This window comes from Amphimedon queenslandica, unplaced genomic scaffold (assembly GCF_000090795.2).
Source record: "Amphimedon queenslandica unplaced genomic scaffold, v1.1 AMPQUscaffold_13421, whole genome shotgun sequence".
NCBI classification, from domain to species: Eukaryota; Metazoa; Porifera; class Demospongiae; order Haplosclerida; family Niphatidae; genus Amphimedon; species Amphimedon queenslandica.
Window position 1 is genome coordinate 89,104 of NW_003546343.1, and position 20,345 is coordinate 109,448.

Below are 20,345 nucleotides of genomic sequence, written 5' to 3' on the forward strand. Positions count from 1 at the left end.
AATCAATGAAGCAACAAACCACAAAATACTAACCCTATACAACAGTAACAGCAACAAAAGTACACACTAATGACACTATGATATACTACATGTATTACTAATGCAGCACATTATACATGGGTCATTAGACACTGTTATAAATACAGGTCACACACACACGCACACGCACACACACACACACACACACACACAGAGTTTATTTATTTAAGAGGAGGAGGAGGAGACTTAGAGAAATCAATATAGACTTACCTTAAGAAGTATAAGATGACAATTACAACAATAACTGTCACAATGATTATCAATAATAGGACAATGACTACAACCACAATAACCACTGTGTTACCACCATCAGCTGGTAATATAAAAGAGAGAGAAAAGAATAAAAAAATAAAAATAATAAATTCACTAAATCAACCATTCCACTCCACTCCTCTCTCCTTACTAGGTGTTACAGCTGTGGGTATGGTCGGTCCTGATGAAGACTCTCCTGTTCCAGCTGCAGTACTACCACTGACACTAATACTGTAACTAGCCTCAGCTGAGAGTCCAGTAAACACAACATAGGACTGATCAGGTTCAGCTGTCATTGTAATGGGACTCTGCCTCTTTCTGTTATTACTAGTACTAGGAGTGAGGGTTACTGTATAGCCAGTAACGAATCCTTTGGCTTCTTCTAGTGTCAATGGCATCCAAGAGACATTCACTGACGTTGGGGATATCCTTTGGAATGTAACGTTACGAACTGGACCAGGTTCTGATAACAAAAAGTAACAACAACAACAACAATAATAATAATAATGATAACAAAATAAGATGATAATTAAATGCACCTCCTTCTTTGGTAAAGTTGGTTTGACTGGCAGCTGGTCCAGTCCCTCCATTAGTAGTGGCATTGACAGACACAACATAAGGAACCTCTGGACCTAAAGGATATTAAATTATTATTATTATTATTATTATTATTATTATTATTATCTTCATTGACTTACGTAATTGATTAATAGAGAGTTTAGTATCAGTAGTGGTTGCATTTTTAACAGTAGTCATGTTGCTATAGTAACGTATAGAAACTGTATAATATCTAATGACACCATTAGCAGTTGCTGGACGACTCCACATCACATTAAATGAAGTATCATTAGACCGACCTAACACTAGAGAAGTAACTTCAGTAGGAGCTAGAGAGAGAGAGAGAGAGAATAAAAGAAAAGAAATCAATCATGTAGAGTGTAGTACATTATTATTATAAATACCTGACTCAGCAGTCGTTCCATACTGACTGGCAGGTGGACCAGTGCCAGCGACAGTTGATGCACTAACATTGCAGCTGTAATTAGTAAAAGGTGTGATACTAGTAAATGTAATGTCAACACTAGTTCCATCAACAACACCAAATGTAAGATTATTAGCACCTTTATAACAGACGTAACTATAACTAGTTATGATCCCGTTGGCAGTTTCTGGAGAAGGTAGGTTCCATGCTAATGTCAAATACAAGTAAGAGGAATTGGTTGGTGTAATGGTGAAGTTTAATGGAGGACCACTAGGAGCTGGAAGAGAGAGAGAGAAAGATGAAAGAGAGAGAGAGGGGGAAGAGGATAAAATAGAAGAGATACATTTAAAGAATAAACTGACCAGCTTGCCCTGTGACTCCATTAACAGTGGCAGGAGGACCAACTCCAGCACTAGTAGCAGCTGTAACGTTACATGAATACTCTCTGAATGGCTTCAAATTGCTGAGGATAACAACCCTGTTTCCGTTAATAAAATTACCAAACTGAGTGTCAGATGAAGGGACAAAATCAGTGTCATTGACACCACGGCAAGTGTAATTGAAATCAGTAATATCACCAGTGTATGGGGTAGGATTATCCCATGACAGCCGCAACGCTGATGAGCTTATTGTTGTTAGGGTTACATTAGATGGAGCAGATGGGGCTAAAAGAAATAAAAACACAAACAATTAGTAATAATAATGTAATAATACTTATAATAGACGTACCAGCATCTGAAGTAACGAAGGAATCAACAATACTAATATTTGATCCATTCGTGTTGTTAGATATAATAGAATAATTATATTGAATACCACTGCTTAGCCCTTGAATAGTGTAAGTATACTGAATATTAGTAGCTGTGATGAATGCCAATGGTGGATCAAGAGCTGTCATGTTAGCAATAGTGCTGTTAGAAAAACCATCAGAATTATACATAATAGTGTAGCTCTCAGGTGTATAGGAGACTGCTGATACATTCCATGTAATGGTAGCTGTGAATGGAGTAGTCGTAACTGAAACTATCTGAGGCTGGACTGGAGGAGATGGACCTAATGATTATTATAATAATTAATAATAATAATAATAATATTAATTATTATTATTATCATTTACCTTTAATAGTAACACTGGTTGAATCATTAGGCATGGCTGTACCATCAGCACCATTCACAGTGATACTTGCATTACAAGTATATGTGAAGCTACCCATCACTGATGCAACAACATTTAATATATTCTCAGTAGCTCCACTCTGCATATTGGATACTTCTTGAGAGCCATCAGTCCATAAATACATTATTTGAGGATTATTAGGAGAAGGAGTAATAGTAACAGTACAGTTGAGAGTGAATTCATTATATGGAGAGACATCTAACCTAGTAACAGTCTCTGGAGTAACAGTAACACCTTATCAAAAATTAATAATAAATAATTAATAATAATAATACTTTATCAATGACTTACTTGATACATAGATAATACCAGTGCCTGTTCCATCATCTGATGCTATTATAGTAGCATTGGAATGACTCAATCCAACAGTGCAGGTATACATTCTCCCATTAGTACTCATAGCATTATTGATAGTGTAAGTAAAACTTTGAGTACGAGTATTAATATCTTGAATAGATCCAAGAACACCAGTTGATGGAGTTACAGTACGTGTCATGTAGTTTAATCCATTCAGATCAACAAAGGGAGAAATGGTAACAGTACATGTTATTGTAGCATTTGTTCCAACAGCAACTGAGGCTGATGTTAGAGAAACAATAGGAGCAGGAACTATACATTAAATATAATAATAAATACATGTAAAATAATAAACTTATTATTACTTTTAACATTAAGAGTAGTAGCAGTGGATGGAGCAGATACATTACTGTTAACTATGTTTGATTGCATTCCAGTATAAATAACTTGAGCAGTACAAGCATAGTCTCCACTACCATTAGTTGATACACCAGTGAGTGTACGTGAGAATGTCTGACTAGCTATTGAGGCAGTGTAATTCATTGAACCAACTCCTCTGTCCCAAGTGACAGTAATATTTACTGAACCATATATACTGGAACTGTAGTTAGTTAGTGTTACATTGCACAATAATTCTACATCACCACCAGCTAACACATTATCAGTAATATTAGTATCAGCAGACACAGTTGGAGTAGGAACTATAGAAAATACATTATATCACAATTAGATAAATCACAATAGATGTTATTATAAAATTTCATTCTTACATTTAACATCAAGTGTAGTGGAATCTCCATCAGATACAGCACTGTTAGTAACATACATGTAAGAAGGACTGGTTCCATTGTAAAACACTCTAGCAGTACAGGTATAGGCTCCACTATCATTAACAGAAACTCCAGTGAACATGTGAATACCATTTACAGTATTCATAGCAGCTGGTAATATTATTGACGGTAGGCTTCTACTCCACATGACTTGGACATAAAGATCTGATGATGCTGAGCTATAACTACTGTAGCTAGGCAGTGTCACAGCACAGATTAATTGTGCATTACTACCAACAATTGCAGGATTAGTACTAGCACTAGCAGTTACAGTTGGAGTAGGAACTGGAAAATAATAAAAAATAATCTACATAAACTATACTTACTTGTAACATTTACTGTTCCAGTACTATTCATAGAAGAACCTGCAGTGCTTAGCGTTGCATTACAGCGATATATTCCAGCATGAGATATATTGACAGGGGTAGTAGAGGTAAGTGTACTCATATCTGTGCGATCCCCCATAGTATTAATTAGATCTATATCCATATCATAACTAGCTCCAAATAAAAAGGTGTCAATAGCCTGGTCATTGTGGGTCCAAGATATATTTAAAGTATCGTTACAATTTCCATTACAAGTCAAATTAATGCTGCATGTGATATCAAATGACCCAGTACTACCAGCAATTAAGGGTGAGCCAGCATTATTAGAAACAGTAACAGAAGTAATGGAGAGATCTAAAAGAGAGAGAGAGAGGGAAAAAAGAAAGGGAGTATTAAGTTAAGTGTACTAAAAAAAAGCAACGTGCTCCTTAATATCATTTATATTATTTAATGTTTACATGTAAAAAACACAAAGGGAAGTTACCCAAACATAACCAACTATACAAACACACACACCCTTTCCTCTAACCCTCCCCATCCCTTCCCTCACTCCCTTCCTTCCTTTCTATATTAATAATGAAAGCTAAATCATAATACAATTAAAACTATTAATAATAATAATAATCACAACAATAAATAATGATAATAGTAATAATACTACTTACTTTCTATAATAATGATAATAATGATAATAGTGATAATAATAATAATAATAATAATAATAATAATAATAATAATAATGACTATATACAATTACAACATCCCCTTAATTTGATAATCAAATTCAACAATGATCAAGTTTATATTATAAAGTTTGCTTGTGCAAATCTACACATGTACATGTATATAAAACAGACAGTGAGAACACGACTATCATACTGTATATAGTAGAGGAGTGATGTGTGTGTACATACACTTGTACATATGATGTGAATAATAATAACAATAATAAAGAATAGCTCTGATACTGAAACTATATACTTGTATACAGTTACAAGTGAATAATGAAGAGAAAACATTAGGGAGAGAGAGAGAGAAGGAGGGGGGGGACAAAGAGAGAGAAAGAAGAAAGAAAGAAAGAGAGAGAGAGAGAGAGGGTGTTAGTATAATGGCAGACACAAGTCACACTGTCACACCATTTAACACTTCCACCATATCATACCAAAGAAACCAACAGATCCTCTTTTGTAAAACAAGAATGTGCAACACATAAATCCAACAAAACACCAACAAAAACACAATATAAGACACACACACACACACACACATACATGTACATGGATGAATTCCAAGTCTTAGTACTAAAATGAGTATATAACTTACCAAGTACACACACACACACACACACACACACACGTATTTTATGAGTACACTCAAGAATAACAATGATTAAAAATAATTAACGATGTTTCCATAAGCAGTGAAATAACTTATGATAAACAAAAACAATACCAGAGAAAAAGAAATTGGTGGGACGATTAGATAGAAAGAGAGGGGGGAGGGAGGGAGGGGAAGAGAGAGGGAGGGAGATATCATATCATTAGATGAAATTAAGGAACAACAAGCTAAGCTATTAGTTAATAATTTAAAAACTTTCAAAGCTCCCATAAAAGGAACAAAACAAATCTTCTTAAAGGATCAAAACTAACAAATCACTTAAAATTCCATTTAAAAAACAAAATAAACATAAAAGATGACATATTAGATGAAAACACATGTATAATATAGATGTAAACATTCATTAGTACATTTATTAACAATACAATTCTAGACAATGAATCTACATGTGCAGTAGTATTATTAATCACAAAAGAGAGAGAGAAGAGACACGAGGTAATAGGAGAAGAGGGGCGAGCTTACCATTCCCTTTAGCTGGTCCAGTTACAATGGCGAGGAGAAGGAAGCAGGCGATAAGATAAGAGCTGAGAGAACAGCTCCACATCTTGAACATAAGCACGACTAGCAAACCCTATTGATAATAAAGAGAGTAGAATAATAAAACCAGAAGCCAAGGAGAAGGAGCCGAAAGAGAGGAGGGCGGTTGGCAAACTGAGCTAGCAGTTATTATATTAGGCGACTAGCTCCTCCTCTAAGCTTCCTGTATATTATGCGGACACGTGGAGCATTGTGGAGCATTTGGCTTTTATATTTCTTGCAATTTAAAACTATATCGATTAAACAATAAGTAAAAAGTATAGGCTTTCTCTCCTTTATATGTATATCATCTCTATATAATGAAGAGGAGTCTTTTCCAGGATAGTTTCTATTAAGTTACACTATCAGCCATTTTGACAGTGACCTTTCCTAAAACATGGCGGCAGAGTCTATTGCGCATGCGCAAGAACTAGCAACGTGGTAAGAACGACACATCTTGGAAGGGCATAAAGATGGTAAGTTTTTAATTTTAATAATTTTACATGTACATGTACATTACCATTTGCATTGAAATATTGAAATGGACCGTTATATGCGACAAATTTTAAACTATCAAGTCTTTATCATGCCTCTGTTTTCTCTACCCTCTCTCTCCCCCTCCTCTCTCTCTCTCTCTCTCTCTTAGTTGGGTAAAAGTTCAAAGTTATTGCAGCACATGCACCACAGGATACGTGTGACGCTGCTTGATGGTCGTATGTTCGTTGGGACATTCATGGCATTTGATCAGCACCTTAATCTTGTCCTCGCCGATTGTGAGGAATTTAGAAAGATACGTCCCAAGAACCAAAAGCTACCGGAACGAGAGGAAAAGAGAACACTGGGACTCGTTTTATTGAGGGGAATGAATCTAGTATCCCTGACAATAGAGGGCCCGCCCCCATCAAGAGTAAGTAGTGATAATGTTCTTATTGTCATCCATTCATGTTCCTGTATCGTATGATAGCTGGTGATTTAAAGGGAAAGGAATTTTAACAAATTTGATGTTTTGTAGCCAATTACCAAAAACTAAACCTGCCATTTCGCACATGTATGACCACAAATTTGTCAAATTAAAATCACTAAAAATTTGCTAAACTACCACTTCCCTCTTCACCATCACCACCTGTTCATAGGATAGGTTTAAACAGGCTCATCCTCAGCAAGCTCCTCAAGCTGGTCCTGGAATGGGCCGTGCTGCCGGTCGGGGTCTACCAATGGCTCCAACTGCTGTTGCTGCTCCAGCTGGTTAGTATATACAATCTACACACAGACAAAGAAATGATGACATAATGTCACTCAGTGTCATATATTCCCCTTTTAATAATACACATTATCTTACACCCACACACACAACGTGTAGTTTTAACATGTACACTATAGCCTCTCTTAATGGACACTCTCTATATCGTACACCTCCATTTAACGGACAGCACCTAGTGTACCAATTACATTCCTTACTGTATAAAATAACCTCCACATAAAGGACACCTCTGTATAACAGAGACACTTTCTTGTCCATAAGTGTCCATTATATAGAGGCTAGTCTGTATACCCCAAAGTCCATTAGTCAAGGGGTTTAGTTTTGTTAGTGTCTCTGTGTGTTTATGTTGTATAATGGTGTGTTTAATAATGTAAGTGAGTTAGTTTTTGTATGTTATCATTCCCTTACTGTCCATTAAACGATAGTATTTGTTTATTTTAAAAGTGCCATTGCGTGGCCTCTCTCTCCTTAGCTTTATTATTATTTCCTTTGTAATCATGCTTTTTGATTTATGTTCCGTGTCACTTTGTTTATTATAACTGTTGATATGTCAAGACGATAACAAGTTACTGATGTGCACTTCTATCTACTTTCACTTTCAATAAAGGAAAGAGAGGGAGGGAGGGAGGGAGATGTAAGTGTTGAGTGACATGCAATATGAAAGATACAGCTGCTTGTATGAATTTGTTTTATATGTACATTGTATATGTGTTATACTAATAATGAGTGATAGTCTTTCTCTTGTAATATGTCACAGGTTTGACTGGTCCTGTGAGAGGTGTGGGTGGACCAGCTCCCCAAGCAATGGCTCCTCCTCCTGGTCAGCCAGGACGTGAGTTAAATCATTAATTCAAATGCTGTACGTCTTTCAAACTGTTTCTTGTTCTTCTGTAGCTGGTGGACCAACTCCATTTAATCTTCCTCCAGCTGGTATGCCACCCAGACCACCTCCTGGAGTAATGCCTGATGCACCTCCTCATGGTACGTACCCTCTCTTTCTCCTTTCCTCTTTTTTAAAAAACAATACCGTATAGTTGGGAAATATATTTGCTGGAGTGTACGTAACTCCACGAAAGCATTCACATGTATAGTCATTGGGTGCATCAGAAACAGTTCACACCTAAATTCCACTTATAGTTTATTTTAGCTCAGAATTTCAAATTCAAGTTTTTCCAGCTGCACTGTGGTAGTATTGGGACACACTCTCTCATTTTTTTTTTTGATCGTTAGGTCGTCTTCCTCCTCCTGGTATGCCTCCAATGATGGGGCGTGGTATGCCCCCACCTGGCATGCCAATCCCTGGCCCTCCTGGTATGCCACCTCCTGGCCCTCCCCCAGGAATGAGAGGTGAGAGACGATACATTTATAACCTTTTAGTTTTATATACTCTTTTTCCTTTGTAGGCCCACCTCCCAGGTAATATGGCTACCCTCTCTTTTTCTGTGTCTCTGTTTCTTCTCATATTATACCTTTAAGATGTCACCTTTGTTTCGTTAGCTGACATTAATTAATTAAGAATGGACAGTCACTACGATATGCCTTAGTTGTTGTGTTTTGTTGTTTTACATGTTTATTAGTCTGCTTAATTAATTGATGTGGGCGTGCCTGATAAAATTAAAATGGCGTCCTTGCTGAGGTGTGTATCTAGACTAACAAGATTCCAAACTCGTCATATCTCTTTGACAGCAGCTCGTAGAGACGAGTATGACATCAAGGATGATGCTGACTTCAAGAAGAGAGTTCTTGAGAATAAGAAGCCAGTGGTGGTTGATTTCCACGCCGTTTGGTGTGGGCCTTGTCGCGACCTGGCACCAAAGCTCAGCAAGATAGTCAACAGTCGGGACAACAAAGTGGATTTAGCTAAAGTGAACATAGACCATCACCAGGAGCTAGCTGTTAATTACGGAGTGGCAGCAGTGCCTACTGTTATGCTCATGAAAGATGGGAAAATGATAACTTCATTCCTTGGGCTGATTTCAGATAAGGAAATTGAAGACTTTGTACCAAAAGAATAAAACACGAAACCGACTAGTGCTATATGTACCTGTTCAATGCATAACTTATGTACAGCAAAGTATTTCACATTGATTTCTTTGACGTGCCACTCAAGCTTCTATGTATTAAATATTATTTATTTATTTATTATTATTATTATTATTATTATTATTTCTTTGACTTTATTAGAATATGTCCTGGGTCTAATTGACACTTTTTCTTTATCGTATTTAATTTCTCGTCGATACACTTCACATCAGGCGACCAAGTCTTGGTTCTATCTGATGATAGGGCCACCGGAGGTGATGAAGGCTTAGGACCTCCTCCTCCTCCTGTGTGTATCCGTCTTGTCAGGAAATACTTATGTCTAGAAAAAAATAAAACGAATATTATTTTGAAGCATTAATTTTATAGCAAAAACATTCACAAGAAATAGAACAAGTATATAGATAGTACTCTTGATAGTAGCTCCACTACTTACCTTATTTCTTTGTTAAAGTAATCCCTGGTGCTTAGAGATCCTCTGGGTCTCTGTAGTATGTACTGTACCATCTCATTCTCTTGGAGTGAGAGTATCTCTTGAGTGATGGCCGACTGTGAGCCTAGCCTCTTCACTTCAGCACATACTGAGTCAGCCATTGTATCTTCAGCAACTGGAGCATACCCCAAGTGTACCAGAGCTCTCTTAGCTTCACTGGGAAAGAGAGAGAGAGAACAAAGAAAGGAATTGTAAAAAAGAAGAGAGAGGAAATGAATGACATACGTGTACAATTTTCTACACATAACTGCATATAAGTACATGTACATGTACACTAAAATAAAAACTGCATTTACTTGATAACTAGTTCATTGTCTTCAACAATCAATATATCTCTCAATGCTCCGGATACTTTATCATTCTTAACTCCTAACAGTCTCAGAGCATTGCATGACTCGGCTCTTACTTGAGGGAGTCTCTCAAACCTCACTGCCCAGAGGAGATGAGACAACAGATCAGGTCTATTCACTTTTAGAGTCCCTATAGCTATGAAGGACGAGTACATGTAAATCTTTAGTGATTGGTTGGTTTTAATTTGGCATAGTGTATTTGCACAATCATATACACGTACATGTACATGTATATTCACCTCTTATTGCATGTGCTTTTACTTTCCATGACGTGTCCTCCATTAGCGTGGCAAGTGATTTAATAACATCATCATCGATCAACATTAATGCCTCAGCTACCTATGGAGGGAAGGATGGATAGCTTCTCTCTCTTGTTCTCTTTCTCTCTCTCTTACAGAAATAGCCTGCAGTTTGACTGAGATGTGGTCATCAGTAAATGTATCAATGAATGCTGGCATCAACCTAGCTGTCATTAGCTGTAGAGTTTGAAGCTAGAGTGTAATAATACAAAAATTAATTTATTATTATTATTTATTACTATTATTACCTTCTTTAATGCATCAAGTCTGATGCTTTCAGTTTTTATTCTCAACCTCCTTTCAATTTCATCATGAATTAACTAATAATAATAATAATAATAATAATGATTAATAAATGAATAATTATACTTTAGCTTGTCCAGTTCTGCCTAATGCCTGAGCTGCAGCTACCCTAACATCACTGCTCCAGTCATTCCATGAGATAGTAACAAGACGATTACACACGTCCTATGAGAAAATAGTAATAATATTTAAACTTTTAATTGCTTCTTGCCAAGGGGTGGTGGGAGAGCAAATTAAATTAAAAAATCAAATAAATCAAATTCTAGGGAGACAAGTCAAAGCCAATGTAGGAATCTCTTTATATTCATTCACACTCTCTCTCCTCTCTCTCTCACTTTATTTATTCCTCCATACAGTTCTGGCAACAGTTTACAAGTCGTGTATCTGTCCTTGCAACTTTTGCTGTTCAGCTGCTCCAGGAGTATAGCATTCACTAAATTCTACATTTAAAAAAACATAATAATAATATCAGGTGATAATTATGACATATAACATACAGTATTTCTACTTAATTCAGACAGCAATATGGTGCTGGCCTGTACGATGTCGGACGAGTCTGAGTTGGCAGCTGCTAGTAGTCCCTTGACCACATGATGACTGGACACTCCACTAATGGCTAGCGATTGTATGGCAGCCCAGTGCTCGGCACTTGTGATACTACAAGACTCAGCACAAGAATGAAGGACACTCAGAGACTGTAGGGATACAAATAAAATGAAGGTGTTATAAAAATAGACAATCAATCGAACTATATTGACATGTAGAGTAAAGCTATCAATTAGAAAAGACCATGTACTATAGTACAGGGTGTTTCATGAAAAATGACTAGGAGAGAATTCTTCGTTTTTATAATATTTTCTGATACATATACATGTTCTTATGTTGTGTAAAAAGTTTGAGCTGATTCCGATCAAGTTTGGATTTTTTATGAATTTTTAAAGTTGCTCCAAAATCAGGCCAAAGTCCCTGTACTATAGTACAGGGTCATCGGCCAAATTTTACCAAAAATGACTAGGAGAGAATTCTCAGTTTTTATTACATTTTTTGATACATATACATGTTCTTATGTTGCGTAGAAAGCTTGAGCTGATTCCGATCAAGTTTGGATTTTTTATGAATTTTAAAAAATAACTAACCTTTTCAATCCTAGGATCATCATCATCATCGTTGCTGCTATTATTATTATTGTTGTTGAATAATGGCTCATCCAAACAGCAGAGCAGTATAATGGCACACAATACTCTCACTCTCACCACGTCACTCTCTAATAATCGATACACTTGTGCTAATATAGACTCAGGGAGAAGATCTTTACTCCCATCTTCATCATCTCTTCTCTTCCTTGATGTCATTATGATTGACGATTCTTTCTTGTACAGCCGCATCAGTTTATTAATAATTAATTGAATGGCCACGCCCAGTCCATAGGCCTGAGTATTGGAGCTGACTGCGTTCAGTGATGAGCCAATAAATTCATTAGTGTGATCTTGTTTTTGAGTTTGGACACTCCATTTATCTAATAACTCTTGAGCTATGAATAAATTAAATAAACAATAAAATAATAACGATAATAATAATGTTCATAATTACAATTAATCATCACATGGCGTTGCTTTCAGAATTTATATGGTAAAAAAGCAGCTATTTGCAATCAAATAAAATTTATTCATTGAGTAAAAACTTTATATACATGTACATATACTGAATACTTACCAACTCTTACTAGTCTCTTGGAATTTGTTTCAGGAACGTCTTCGAAATTCCCTGGCTCTTTAGTATCGTTAAATTGTGGCAGAGAATCAGTGCTGGATGTAGCATCAGCCATTAACCACTGAGCTTTGCCTGATGTCTAGAAAGAAAGACAAACAGAGAGAGAGAAAGAGAAGAGAGAAGAAATGGTTGAAATGTAGGGATATATATCAGATGTAACATACACATATTTGTATTGGTAATCCTGCCCATCTCCTATAGCCAAAAACAGGTTTCCTTGACTGGTTATAAAGGGTATACTCCTCTTCGTTAGTATCTCCTAAGAACTCTGAAGGATCCTTGGGATAGTGTGCCTGCAGGACCTTCCTGAAAGCAGTTTTGTTGCTCAGTAGTATGGTGTCGTTGACACCTTTAACATGAACTGGTACTGCTCCTGATGCCAGCTCAGCAAGATAGCTACGTCTAGGAGGAACATATTCAAGAACCTAAATGATAATAATAATAATAATAATAATAAAATTAATAATTGTGTACATGTTTTAACTAATAAAATAACTTACTTTTAATACATTTGCATCATTCCCTTTCTCTGCTATCTTATTTTCATTTTCTTTTATTTCATTATTATCATCGTCCTTCTCTCCTCCTCTTTTACTTTTTCTCTTTATCAAATTAGCTGCCGTCAATTTTGACACACCTCCAAGAACAAGCTCCTCCCACTTCTCGACCGAAGATTCATGAGGTACCTTAGAGTTCCCCTGACTGGTTTTATAAACAGGTTCTGCTTGATGGGACTCTCCAAGAGAAGACGGACGAGTGCGTCTAGTGATACTATCAGCGTCAGTGTTAAGGTGACACGGCATGTGCTTATTGCCATCTCCTCTCATCCCACAGCGACCCTGATCACGTGATCTCTGCCTAAAGTCACGTGATTGGGAACGGAGCAGTGTTGCATCAAATGATCTCGTTCTGAGAGGATGACACAGTAAAGGCAAGTCTCCTAGTGATTCTGCATAAGTCCTGGCCTCGGGACAATGTGTAGATACCACAGAGTCCTCGAACCTCAAGCTGTTGCTTAATTCAGTCACCAGATTCTTTCTTCTTGGGATATTAAAGACAGACCAGCCTTTCTGGACACATTCTCTCCCCTTGTCTCGCCTCTCTTTCTTGATATTAGTAGGGAGAGAGGCCGTTAGTCCAAGTAGTGGGATTTTGACTTTGGATCCACAAGCGTACAGTTCTGCCATTTATTTATTGTTGCTATGCAACAGAAGAACACGCCCATTCTTTGCAAATCCGGTGAATCCGCATGTTCTTGCAAAGGCTTGCAATGAGTATCAAGTTAGCAGCTTAGCATTAACCATAACCATTAGTCCATTAACACTGTCTCAGTCTGTCTGTCCCTTGCATATATAAGCAGGTTGTCTGTGTAAGGACTTCAATCAGACAATCACCTCATTCACATTCATTCAGCTTTCTGGTCACAACTTGTCAAGTCAAGTTATAGTCAACGTTCGCTCATAATACTCAGTGAGATCTATGAACATAGCCTGCATCAGAAGAGCCATGGGTCAGTATTATATATTTGTTAATGTTTCTAAATCCCAAACTGTGCGCCATTTTTTCCTCAAAGGATTTGAGTTTATCTGGGATTGGCAGTTCTTTCAACAAGGGCTGGCTTTGCTCCTTCTAGACTTGGGTGATAACTCACAGTCTCTGGAACAGTCCTGTTTGAATTTTCTTGGTGACAATGCAAGCCAGTACCAACCAAGTGCATTTGAGAGATTGCTACCCAAACACTTTGTGAGCAAAATTGATGTTGCCTATCTCAGGCAAAGGAAAGTGGGTGCATGGGCAGGTGATCGTCTCATTGTTACTGGAGACTATTCTGACTACAGTCCCTTTCCACCTCATGGAGAATGGAAATCAGGATGTCTGTATCATTTAGCTGAAAGCTTTGAGGAGACTGACTTTTCAAAAATACGAGATACCCTTAACGACAGTGAGTGCATGGCTACCATTGAGAAAAAAGTGAAGGAACTATGTCAGGACAAAGCCATGAAAGTCGTCAATCTTGACAAGAAAGAGTACCTTGACCCAGGGGCATATCCTGCTAAAGAAGCAACAACGTGGGACATAATAGCAAATGATAAATTCAACGGTGTCATGGATGGGCTGTTCATTAAGATGACTCACTCTACCAGAGGTGGTTGTGAGGCTTTTTATCCTTCTATTTCTTTAAAAGGAGAATGGGCTGGTGATAGGATTGTAATATGTACTTTGGATGGCCTTGAAAACTACAGAGATACAAGCAATCCTGATGATGTAATGCAGGCACTTCAATGAATTTTTGTTAACATAGATTACTTTTGAAAATTATTAATCTTTGCTTTGAACTGTTGTGTTTGTATAATTGTATTTAATCAAGTAAAATATAAATTGAACTGTTATGCACTGGTTGCAGCATGGATCCTGTGAAGTGGTATAACCAATTAATCATGCATATTTTCCATAAAATATTTAATAAAAGCATCATTAAAATACTAATAATGAATAGGGAATAACAAAATGAACAGGCTATATAGCAATCACAATGACATAAAAATAGTTCAATACGTCCCATGACTATTTGACATACAACTCCAGTATATCCAGTGGAGTATCTCCACCTGCAGATCCAAATCTGGTACACGACCTCACCTCAATGTAGCTGCTACCAGCTCCTTCTATTGCTTTATTAAACCAAGGCATTTTAGGATTAGTACAACAAGGGCCTTCTAATCCAAGACACTGTTTACCATCCCACAATGGATCATTAGGATAAAGAAGAGCAGAGTATGCCTGTCCTACTGGTAGCCCTGCTTCACAATAGTAATCATTGCTAACAAAGGATGGCGGGAGATTAAGAGTGAAATCTGTATTGCATGGACAGTCGTATTGAGTAATATCATTCTGATAAACACCGCCAGCATATGACCATATGTGTTGACGAGGATTGTCTCCTTGAGTAATAGAATATCCACTCACATAATAGCTATCGAGACCAACTGACAAAGATCCTTGAAATGCATCTGGTGAGTGATACTGATATCCTCTGATTTGTCCACACACTTTAGAATAGTTCAAACCATTAGTAGAGAAGAATGCTGATAGGCATCCTGCTCCACCGAGATTGATTCCACAGACACTGTGATCAATGTTATTATAGTCTTTAGTGACTAATCCATCAGGACATGAAGCTCCAGGTTCAGTCATGTTGATGTAAGCTATTCTTGTCCATCCTCCTTCTCCACAGTCAGTGATGTCCATTTTACAATAGGCAGTGTATACAGTGCTGTTTAGATGAGCAATAGAATACTCACCAGATGCTGCTTCAGAATTAGCTTCAAGAATCTCCTGGCAAGACATCAGTTCTACAAATTGAAATGTAGATTAAAGTATTTTAAAAGTGCTTTACATGCATATTATTATGTTTACATTGCACAATTCTTCGATTAGAAAAAAATAGCTCACAAAGTCCATCTGAATTCCTTCAGTCAGTCTCATATGTATGCATGCATAATTACCTGGGCAAGACTTTGGTCTTAATTTAGGACAGAGGATGTACTTTGAAATGCCATTGTCCCTGATAGTAACAGTCTGTCCCAAGTTACTTATAGCACAGCAGACACTAAGATAGAGGGACAGTCCATTGTTTTGATGATATCCAGTATTAGTACAGTCAGTAGCCATGCAATAAGATCCTAATCCTTCAGGAATATTAAAAGCTGTCAGTAGAATTAGGATTGAGGTTACTGTAGCAGCTTTCTTTGCAGCCATTCTGAGTCTTGTCCTTTGCCAATTATGGAGTTAAGACACTAATGCCAAATCGCTTTTAACAGGAAAATCATATTATGATGTGCTACAGTGCTTGTATGGCATTTGTGTATGTTTGTTCTGCATTCACATTAATATGATCACCATCACAAATGCAATTAATGATTTCTTTGTCAGCGATTTCAAAAGAAGGCTCCTAAACCAGTTATACTGGATAAACTGGTTGATTGGCCTGAGTCACATGTGTACAGCATGGCCTACAATGTTACGAATTAATTTTATCAGGGTAAAGTTATTCTAATTAAATCTACTACCAAATTCAATGCTAAAATAAAGAATTGTTTAAAAGTATTTGCAGCTATTATAAATTAATTATTTTTCTTAAGATTACGTTTCACAATTCTATTGAACTGGAACAAGTAGCAGACAGCAACCAACCTAAAGAGTCCCATTAGCATAACCTAAAAAAGAAATTACATTATTATTATAAATCATTATGCTTACTTGTACAAATAGTTCCCATAGTGATGAGAATGGAGCTGCACCAGAAGTCATTGTGTTCAACATAAATCCATCAAAAGTGTGATATATGCCAAAAGCTCCTCTCTCTATTCCACTCACTACCTAACAATACAAAACACAACATTCTCTGGATGGAGTATCTTGAATAAAACCCAGTACTTACTTCACTAGCAACTTGTTCTGGTTTTATAGTTTGACTGTATGACGCCAGCTCCTTGACTAGTCCTGATCTCTGCTTAAGCTCTTCATCCAACTGTGGAGTATCTTTACCAATTATTACATAAGGAATATCATTATTGATAATATAATGAGTTACCTGTGTCAGGAGGAAATGAAATGCTAACTCTTATTTTATGTGGTCTTAACTCCATTGCCAATACTTCAGCTAGGCCACGTAAAGCAAACTTGGTAGCTGAGTAAGCAGTATAGCCATACACTGGGAACTAATCATTAAAGGTGATTAATAATAATAATAACAAATAAATTGATTATTAATCATACTTGACCAGCTTGAGAAGATATGAAGACAATATGGCCGGACTTGCGATCCTTCATTGCTGGAAGGATGGCTCTTGTCACAGCCACACTTCCCAATACATTAGTAGCGTACAATGACTGAGAATGAAATAGACCATAACTAATAAACTAAAGTGCCTCTTTTTTCTTACCTCAAACATCTTTCTATCAGTATTAGTCAATGATGCAGTGTGTGTAATACCGGCTGAATTAATCAATACATCAACTGGTGGCATGTCCTTCAGAAGCTATTAATAATAAACATATACAATCAATGTTATATGTCAGAACTGGGAATTTTTAAAATGCTCATATCAAAAAAAATATTGGTCGGAATCAGCTCAAACTTTCTACACAGCATAAGGACATCAATATATATCATAAAAAGTAATAAAAATTTGGGGTGATTTTGGAGCCATTTTTTGGAAAAAACCATGGGCTATAGTACAGGGTACTTTTCCAAATTTTGGCGTTTTCTTAAAATGGCCGTAACTTGAAAATTTGAAGTCAGAATCAGCTCAAACTTTTTAAATAGTATAAGGACATCAATATGTATCAGAAAATGTAATAAAAATTTGGGGTGATTTCGGAGCCATTTTTCGGAAAAAACCATGGGCTATAGTACAGAGTACTTTTCCAAATTTTGGCGTTTTCTTAAAATGGCTATAAATTGAAAATTTGAAGTCAGATTTAGCTCAAACTTTCTACACAGCATAAGGACATCAATATGTATCAGAAAATGTAATAAAAATTTGACATGATTTCGGAGCCATTTTTTGGAAAAAACCATGGGCTATAGTACAGGGTACTTTTCCAAATTTTGGCATTTTCTTAAAATGGCCGTAACTTGAAAATTTGAAGTTGGAATCAGTTCAAACTTTCTACATAGCACAAGGACATCAATATGTATCAGAAAATGTAATAAAAATTTGGGGTAATTTCGGAGCCATTTTTTGGAAAAAACCACAGGCTATAGCCTTGGGTATTTTTCAAAAACTGGTTCGTTTTTAATAACACTCAATTACGCTCTTGCTGATTAGGTACCTCCTACCTTTTTAATGACATTTTCAGCATCGGAGTGTCCGACATCAACAGATAATATATTTATTGACTTATTCGTAAATTGTTTTTCCAACTCTTCCTTTACAAGTTTCAATTTATCCTGTAAACTAATAATTGAACAATTTCGTCATCATTAACAGGTGCTACTTTGTTACGAGCTAAGAGAGTCACAGAATCAGCACCTCTCTTTAAGGATTCAATTGCAATTGATTTACCAATACCACTAGATCCACCAGTGATCTAATTAAAAAGCAAAAAATAATAAAAAATATAAAAAATGCATTCCTTTCTTTTATCTCACCAGCAGATGCTTCCCTTTTATTGAATGTTTCTTCCTCATTGAATTTAAATATGATACTACAAGTGATACTGCTATTAAGCCAGCAATGAATCCCAATACAGTTAGACAACACTCCATCCTTCCTTTTAATTTTGCACAATGAGCCACACCCCTGACAATTCACATAGCCACACCCACTAATTATGATCTCACGTGACCCAGCATTACATTAATACATTTACAATAATCTATATGAACATTAATTGTACTGGAAATCTGGAATGATAGCTAAAAACTATAACATTAAATGAGTTTGAAATTAATAATTTAGATCAAAAATTCATCATTAAAACTCTATATTCCTTCGATGTCCTCTAGAGCTTGTTTTAGCTCATTATCTGCTTTTTCTTTCTCTCTTTTTACCGTCTCCAGATCAGCTATACACATCAAAACAATAATAATGGCAGCAGAAACTACAATTATTATAATGTATCTGTAAACGTGTTTTATGCTCAAGGATAAATAAGACTATTAATCTTGTCTTTATTATTTTTCATCCACTGGCTAACACAATACAATAACACTGCAAAATGATAATAGATTTACTTTCTAGTTTTGAAATTTCATACTCTGCAGATTTAAGCTTCCTGTGTAAAAATAATATTGAAATATTGGTAATTTTAATAATTTATTGCTTACTGTTCTAATTCATCACATCTGTCATCTGCTGCCTTTTTATAAGATATCTGGTTGTTTAACTTAGATTCCGCTGTATCTAAATCACTTTCAAGTACTTTGATTTTACGCAGTGCTTCTTCCAATTCAAACTGAGTCTATAATATAATTCACATAATGATAATAATAATAAATAATCAATAAAAATAATAATATCAAGGATAATAGTTGCAATAACTACATAAAGGTACAATTAGATTCTGTTGTGCTTAATAAAGACTCTTGGTTATACCATCTATGATACAATATTCTGGCAAGTTTTCAGGCAAATGTGACAGTCAAAATATAGAAGATAGGCAGTCTAGACATTAATGTAACAAAGTGGGCAACAATTGGTGTAGCTGGAGCCTATAATTACAGTCTTTCTTAGTAAGGAAGAAGAAAATGAAAGAAGATTCGATCATCACTAACCAACTTGCAACATGACAGAATTATTAATTTGGCAACAGTTATTGTAGTATGTCAATTAGCAACATGGACAATAAACATAATAGTAAAAGCATGATGGAATGGTATAGCAGATTAATTTTGAGCATGACACTGTATTCTATAGCTGTGATGGTATAGAGAGAGGGAGGGAGTGTGATAATGTATAGCTATGAAGTATGAACATGTGAAATACCACAAATTTGAGTCACATATCGTATTATTGCTATATCACTCTAGCTACAGCCTTCAGTCTAGGGTCTGTCTAACAAGATTATTGTACATCATAAAGAGAATGAGAGACAGGAAGAGAGAGAAACAGGATGAGTGAGGGGGGGGAAGAAAAAGGGCTGGGAGCGATGCCAATATCTACAGTAATGGCAGAGTGTTTGCATTGGCAGCCAAAAGAAGGATTCATCCCGAAGTAATATCAGGTCATTTTTATAAAGACCATTCCATCTACAATAGATAAGGATTCATGCAAAATACCAAAATCAATATCATAAGGGAGATGAGACTAGGGTTTATTAAGAATATTTCAACGCCGGAATTTCTCACCCGATCCTTTTCTTCTTCTGCCTTATTTCTAGCTTCATCTGCCTCGTCTGCTCTTTGTTTATGCTGTTCTATCTCGTCCCGATAGGCCGCCAATCTCTTCTTTAACTGCTCCATCTCCCACACACACCACAAACCGCATGTATTATTGTATTTATTA

At 36.3% G+C, this 20,345-nt stretch overlaps 8 protein-coding genes across 8 annotated transcripts in view; 3 read left to right on the forward strand and 5 right to left on the reverse strand.

Annotated features, from left to right (window-relative positions):
* LOC100639530 (receptor-type tyrosine-protein phosphatase F-like) overlaps positions 1–6,170 on the reverse strand; it is an 11,062-nt gene extending 4,892 nt beyond the window's left edge. The window contains exons 1-13 of the mRNA XM_019996121.1: positions 5,764–6,170; positions 3,904–4,257; positions 3,518–3,862; positions 3,113–3,448; positions 2,742–3,059; positions 2,391–2,684; positions 2,003–2,326; positions 1,636–1,938; positions 1,254–1,550; positions 990–1,178; positions 831–923; positions 443–754; positions 250–352 (exon numbers count right to left, since the gene is read on the reverse strand). Of these exons, the coding sequence (XP_019851680.1) occupies positions 250–352; positions 443–754; positions 831–923; positions 990–1,178; positions 1,254–1,550; positions 1,636–1,938; positions 2,003–2,326; positions 2,391–2,684; positions 2,742–3,059; positions 3,113–3,448; positions 3,518–3,862; positions 3,904–4,257; positions 5,764–5,854 (3,359 nt within the window). The 5' untranslated portion in view covers positions 5,855–6,170. The remainder of the gene's footprint in view (positions 1–249; positions 353–442; positions 755–830; positions 924–989; positions 1,179–1,253; positions 1,551–1,635; positions 1,939–2,002; positions 2,327–2,390; positions 2,685–2,741; positions 3,060–3,112; positions 3,449–3,517; positions 3,863–3,903; positions 4,258–5,763) is intronic.
* A 60-nt stretch (positions 6,171–6,230) lies between these two features.
* Positions 6,231–8,664, forward strand: LOC100636872 (small nuclear ribonucleoprotein-associated protein B'-like). Its single transcript, XM_003386379.3, has 7 exons — positions 6,231–6,293; positions 6,464–6,724; positions 6,951–7,062; positions 7,836–7,910; positions 7,973–8,059; positions 8,309–8,425; positions 8,482–8,664. Exons 1-7 carry the CDS (start codon positions 6,291–6,293, stop codon positions 8,496–8,498), a joined length of 672 nt encoding a protein of 223 aa, XP_003386427.1. The 5' UTR covers positions 6,231–6,290; the 3' UTR covers positions 8,499–8,664.
* A 12-nt stretch (positions 8,665–8,676) lies between these two features.
* Positions 8,677–9,302, forward strand: LOC105312659 (probable thioredoxin-2). Its single transcript, XM_011405476.2, has one exon. The coding sequence runs from the start codon at positions 8,698–8,700 to the stop codon at positions 9,091–9,093; it is 396 nt and encodes a 131-aa protein (XP_011403778.1). The 5' UTR covers positions 8,677–8,697; the 3' UTR covers positions 9,094–9,302.
* LOC100639655 (HEAT repeat-containing protein 4-like) lies at positions 9,146–13,611 on the reverse strand. Its single transcript, XM_011405473.2, has 13 exons — positions 12,834–13,611; positions 12,498–12,758; positions 12,277–12,412; positions 11,700–12,094; positions 11,061–11,258; positions 10,899–11,003; positions 10,630–10,728; positions 10,509–10,580; positions 10,357–10,452; positions 10,201–10,300; positions 9,908–10,097; positions 9,555–9,767; positions 9,146–9,440 (listed from the first exon to the last, which is right to left on the reverse strand). The coding sequence occupies exons 1-13, from the start codon at positions 13,518–13,520 to the stop codon at positions 9,242–9,244; spliced, it is 2,751 nt and encodes a 916-aa protein (XP_011403775.2). The 5' UTR covers positions 13,521–13,611; the 3' UTR covers positions 9,146–9,241.
* A 73-nt stretch (positions 13,612–13,684) lies between these two features.
* LOC109581756 (uncharacterized) lies at positions 13,685–14,723 on the forward strand. The gene is made up of 2 exons (XM_019996137.1): positions 13,685–13,843; positions 13,907–14,723. The coding sequence occupies exons 1-2, from the start codon at positions 13,813–13,815 to the stop codon at positions 14,617–14,619; spliced, it is 744 nt and encodes a 247-aa protein (XP_019851696.1). The 5' UTR covers positions 13,685–13,812; the 3' UTR covers positions 14,620–14,723.
* Positions 14,724–14,772: 49 nt separating this feature from the next.
* Positions 14,773–16,286, reverse strand: LOC109581755 (uncharacterized). The gene is made up of 2 exons (XM_019996135.1): positions 15,840–16,286; positions 14,773–15,686 (listed from the first exon to the last, which is right to left on the reverse strand). Exons 1-2 carry the CDS (start codon positions 16,090–16,092, stop codon positions 14,899–14,901), a joined length of 1,041 nt encoding a protein of 346 aa, XP_019851694.1. The 5' UTR covers positions 16,093–16,286; the 3' UTR covers positions 14,773–14,898.
* A 90-nt stretch (positions 16,287–16,376) lies between these two features.
* Positions 16,377–20,329, reverse strand: LOC100636999 (3-ketodihydrosphingosine reductase-like). The gene is made up of 12 exons (XM_003386380.2): positions 20,189–20,329; positions 19,169–19,302; positions 19,076–19,116; positions 18,491–18,906; positions 18,337–18,429; positions 18,179–18,289; positions 17,280–17,375; positions 17,113–17,226; positions 16,928–17,054; positions 16,775–16,875; positions 16,594–16,713; positions 16,377–16,550 (listed from the first exon to the last, which is right to left on the reverse strand). Exons 4-12 carry the CDS (start codon positions 18,605–18,607, stop codon positions 16,458–16,460), a joined length of 972 nt encoding a protein of 323 aa, XP_003386428.1. The 5' UTR covers positions 18,608–18,906; positions 19,076–19,116; positions 19,169–19,302; positions 20,189–20,329; the 3' UTR covers positions 16,377–16,457.
* On the reverse strand, positions 18,824–20,302 carry LOC100637126 (myosin-2 heavy chain-like). The gene is made up of 4 exons (XM_003386381.3): positions 20,189–20,302; positions 19,169–19,302; positions 19,076–19,116; positions 18,824–18,906 (listed from the first exon to the last, which is right to left on the reverse strand). The coding sequence occupies exons 1-4, from the start codon at positions 20,300–20,302 to the stop codon at positions 18,824–18,826; spliced, it is 372 nt and encodes a 123-aa protein (XP_003386429.1).
* Positions 20,330–20,345: the final 16 nt, after the last annotated feature.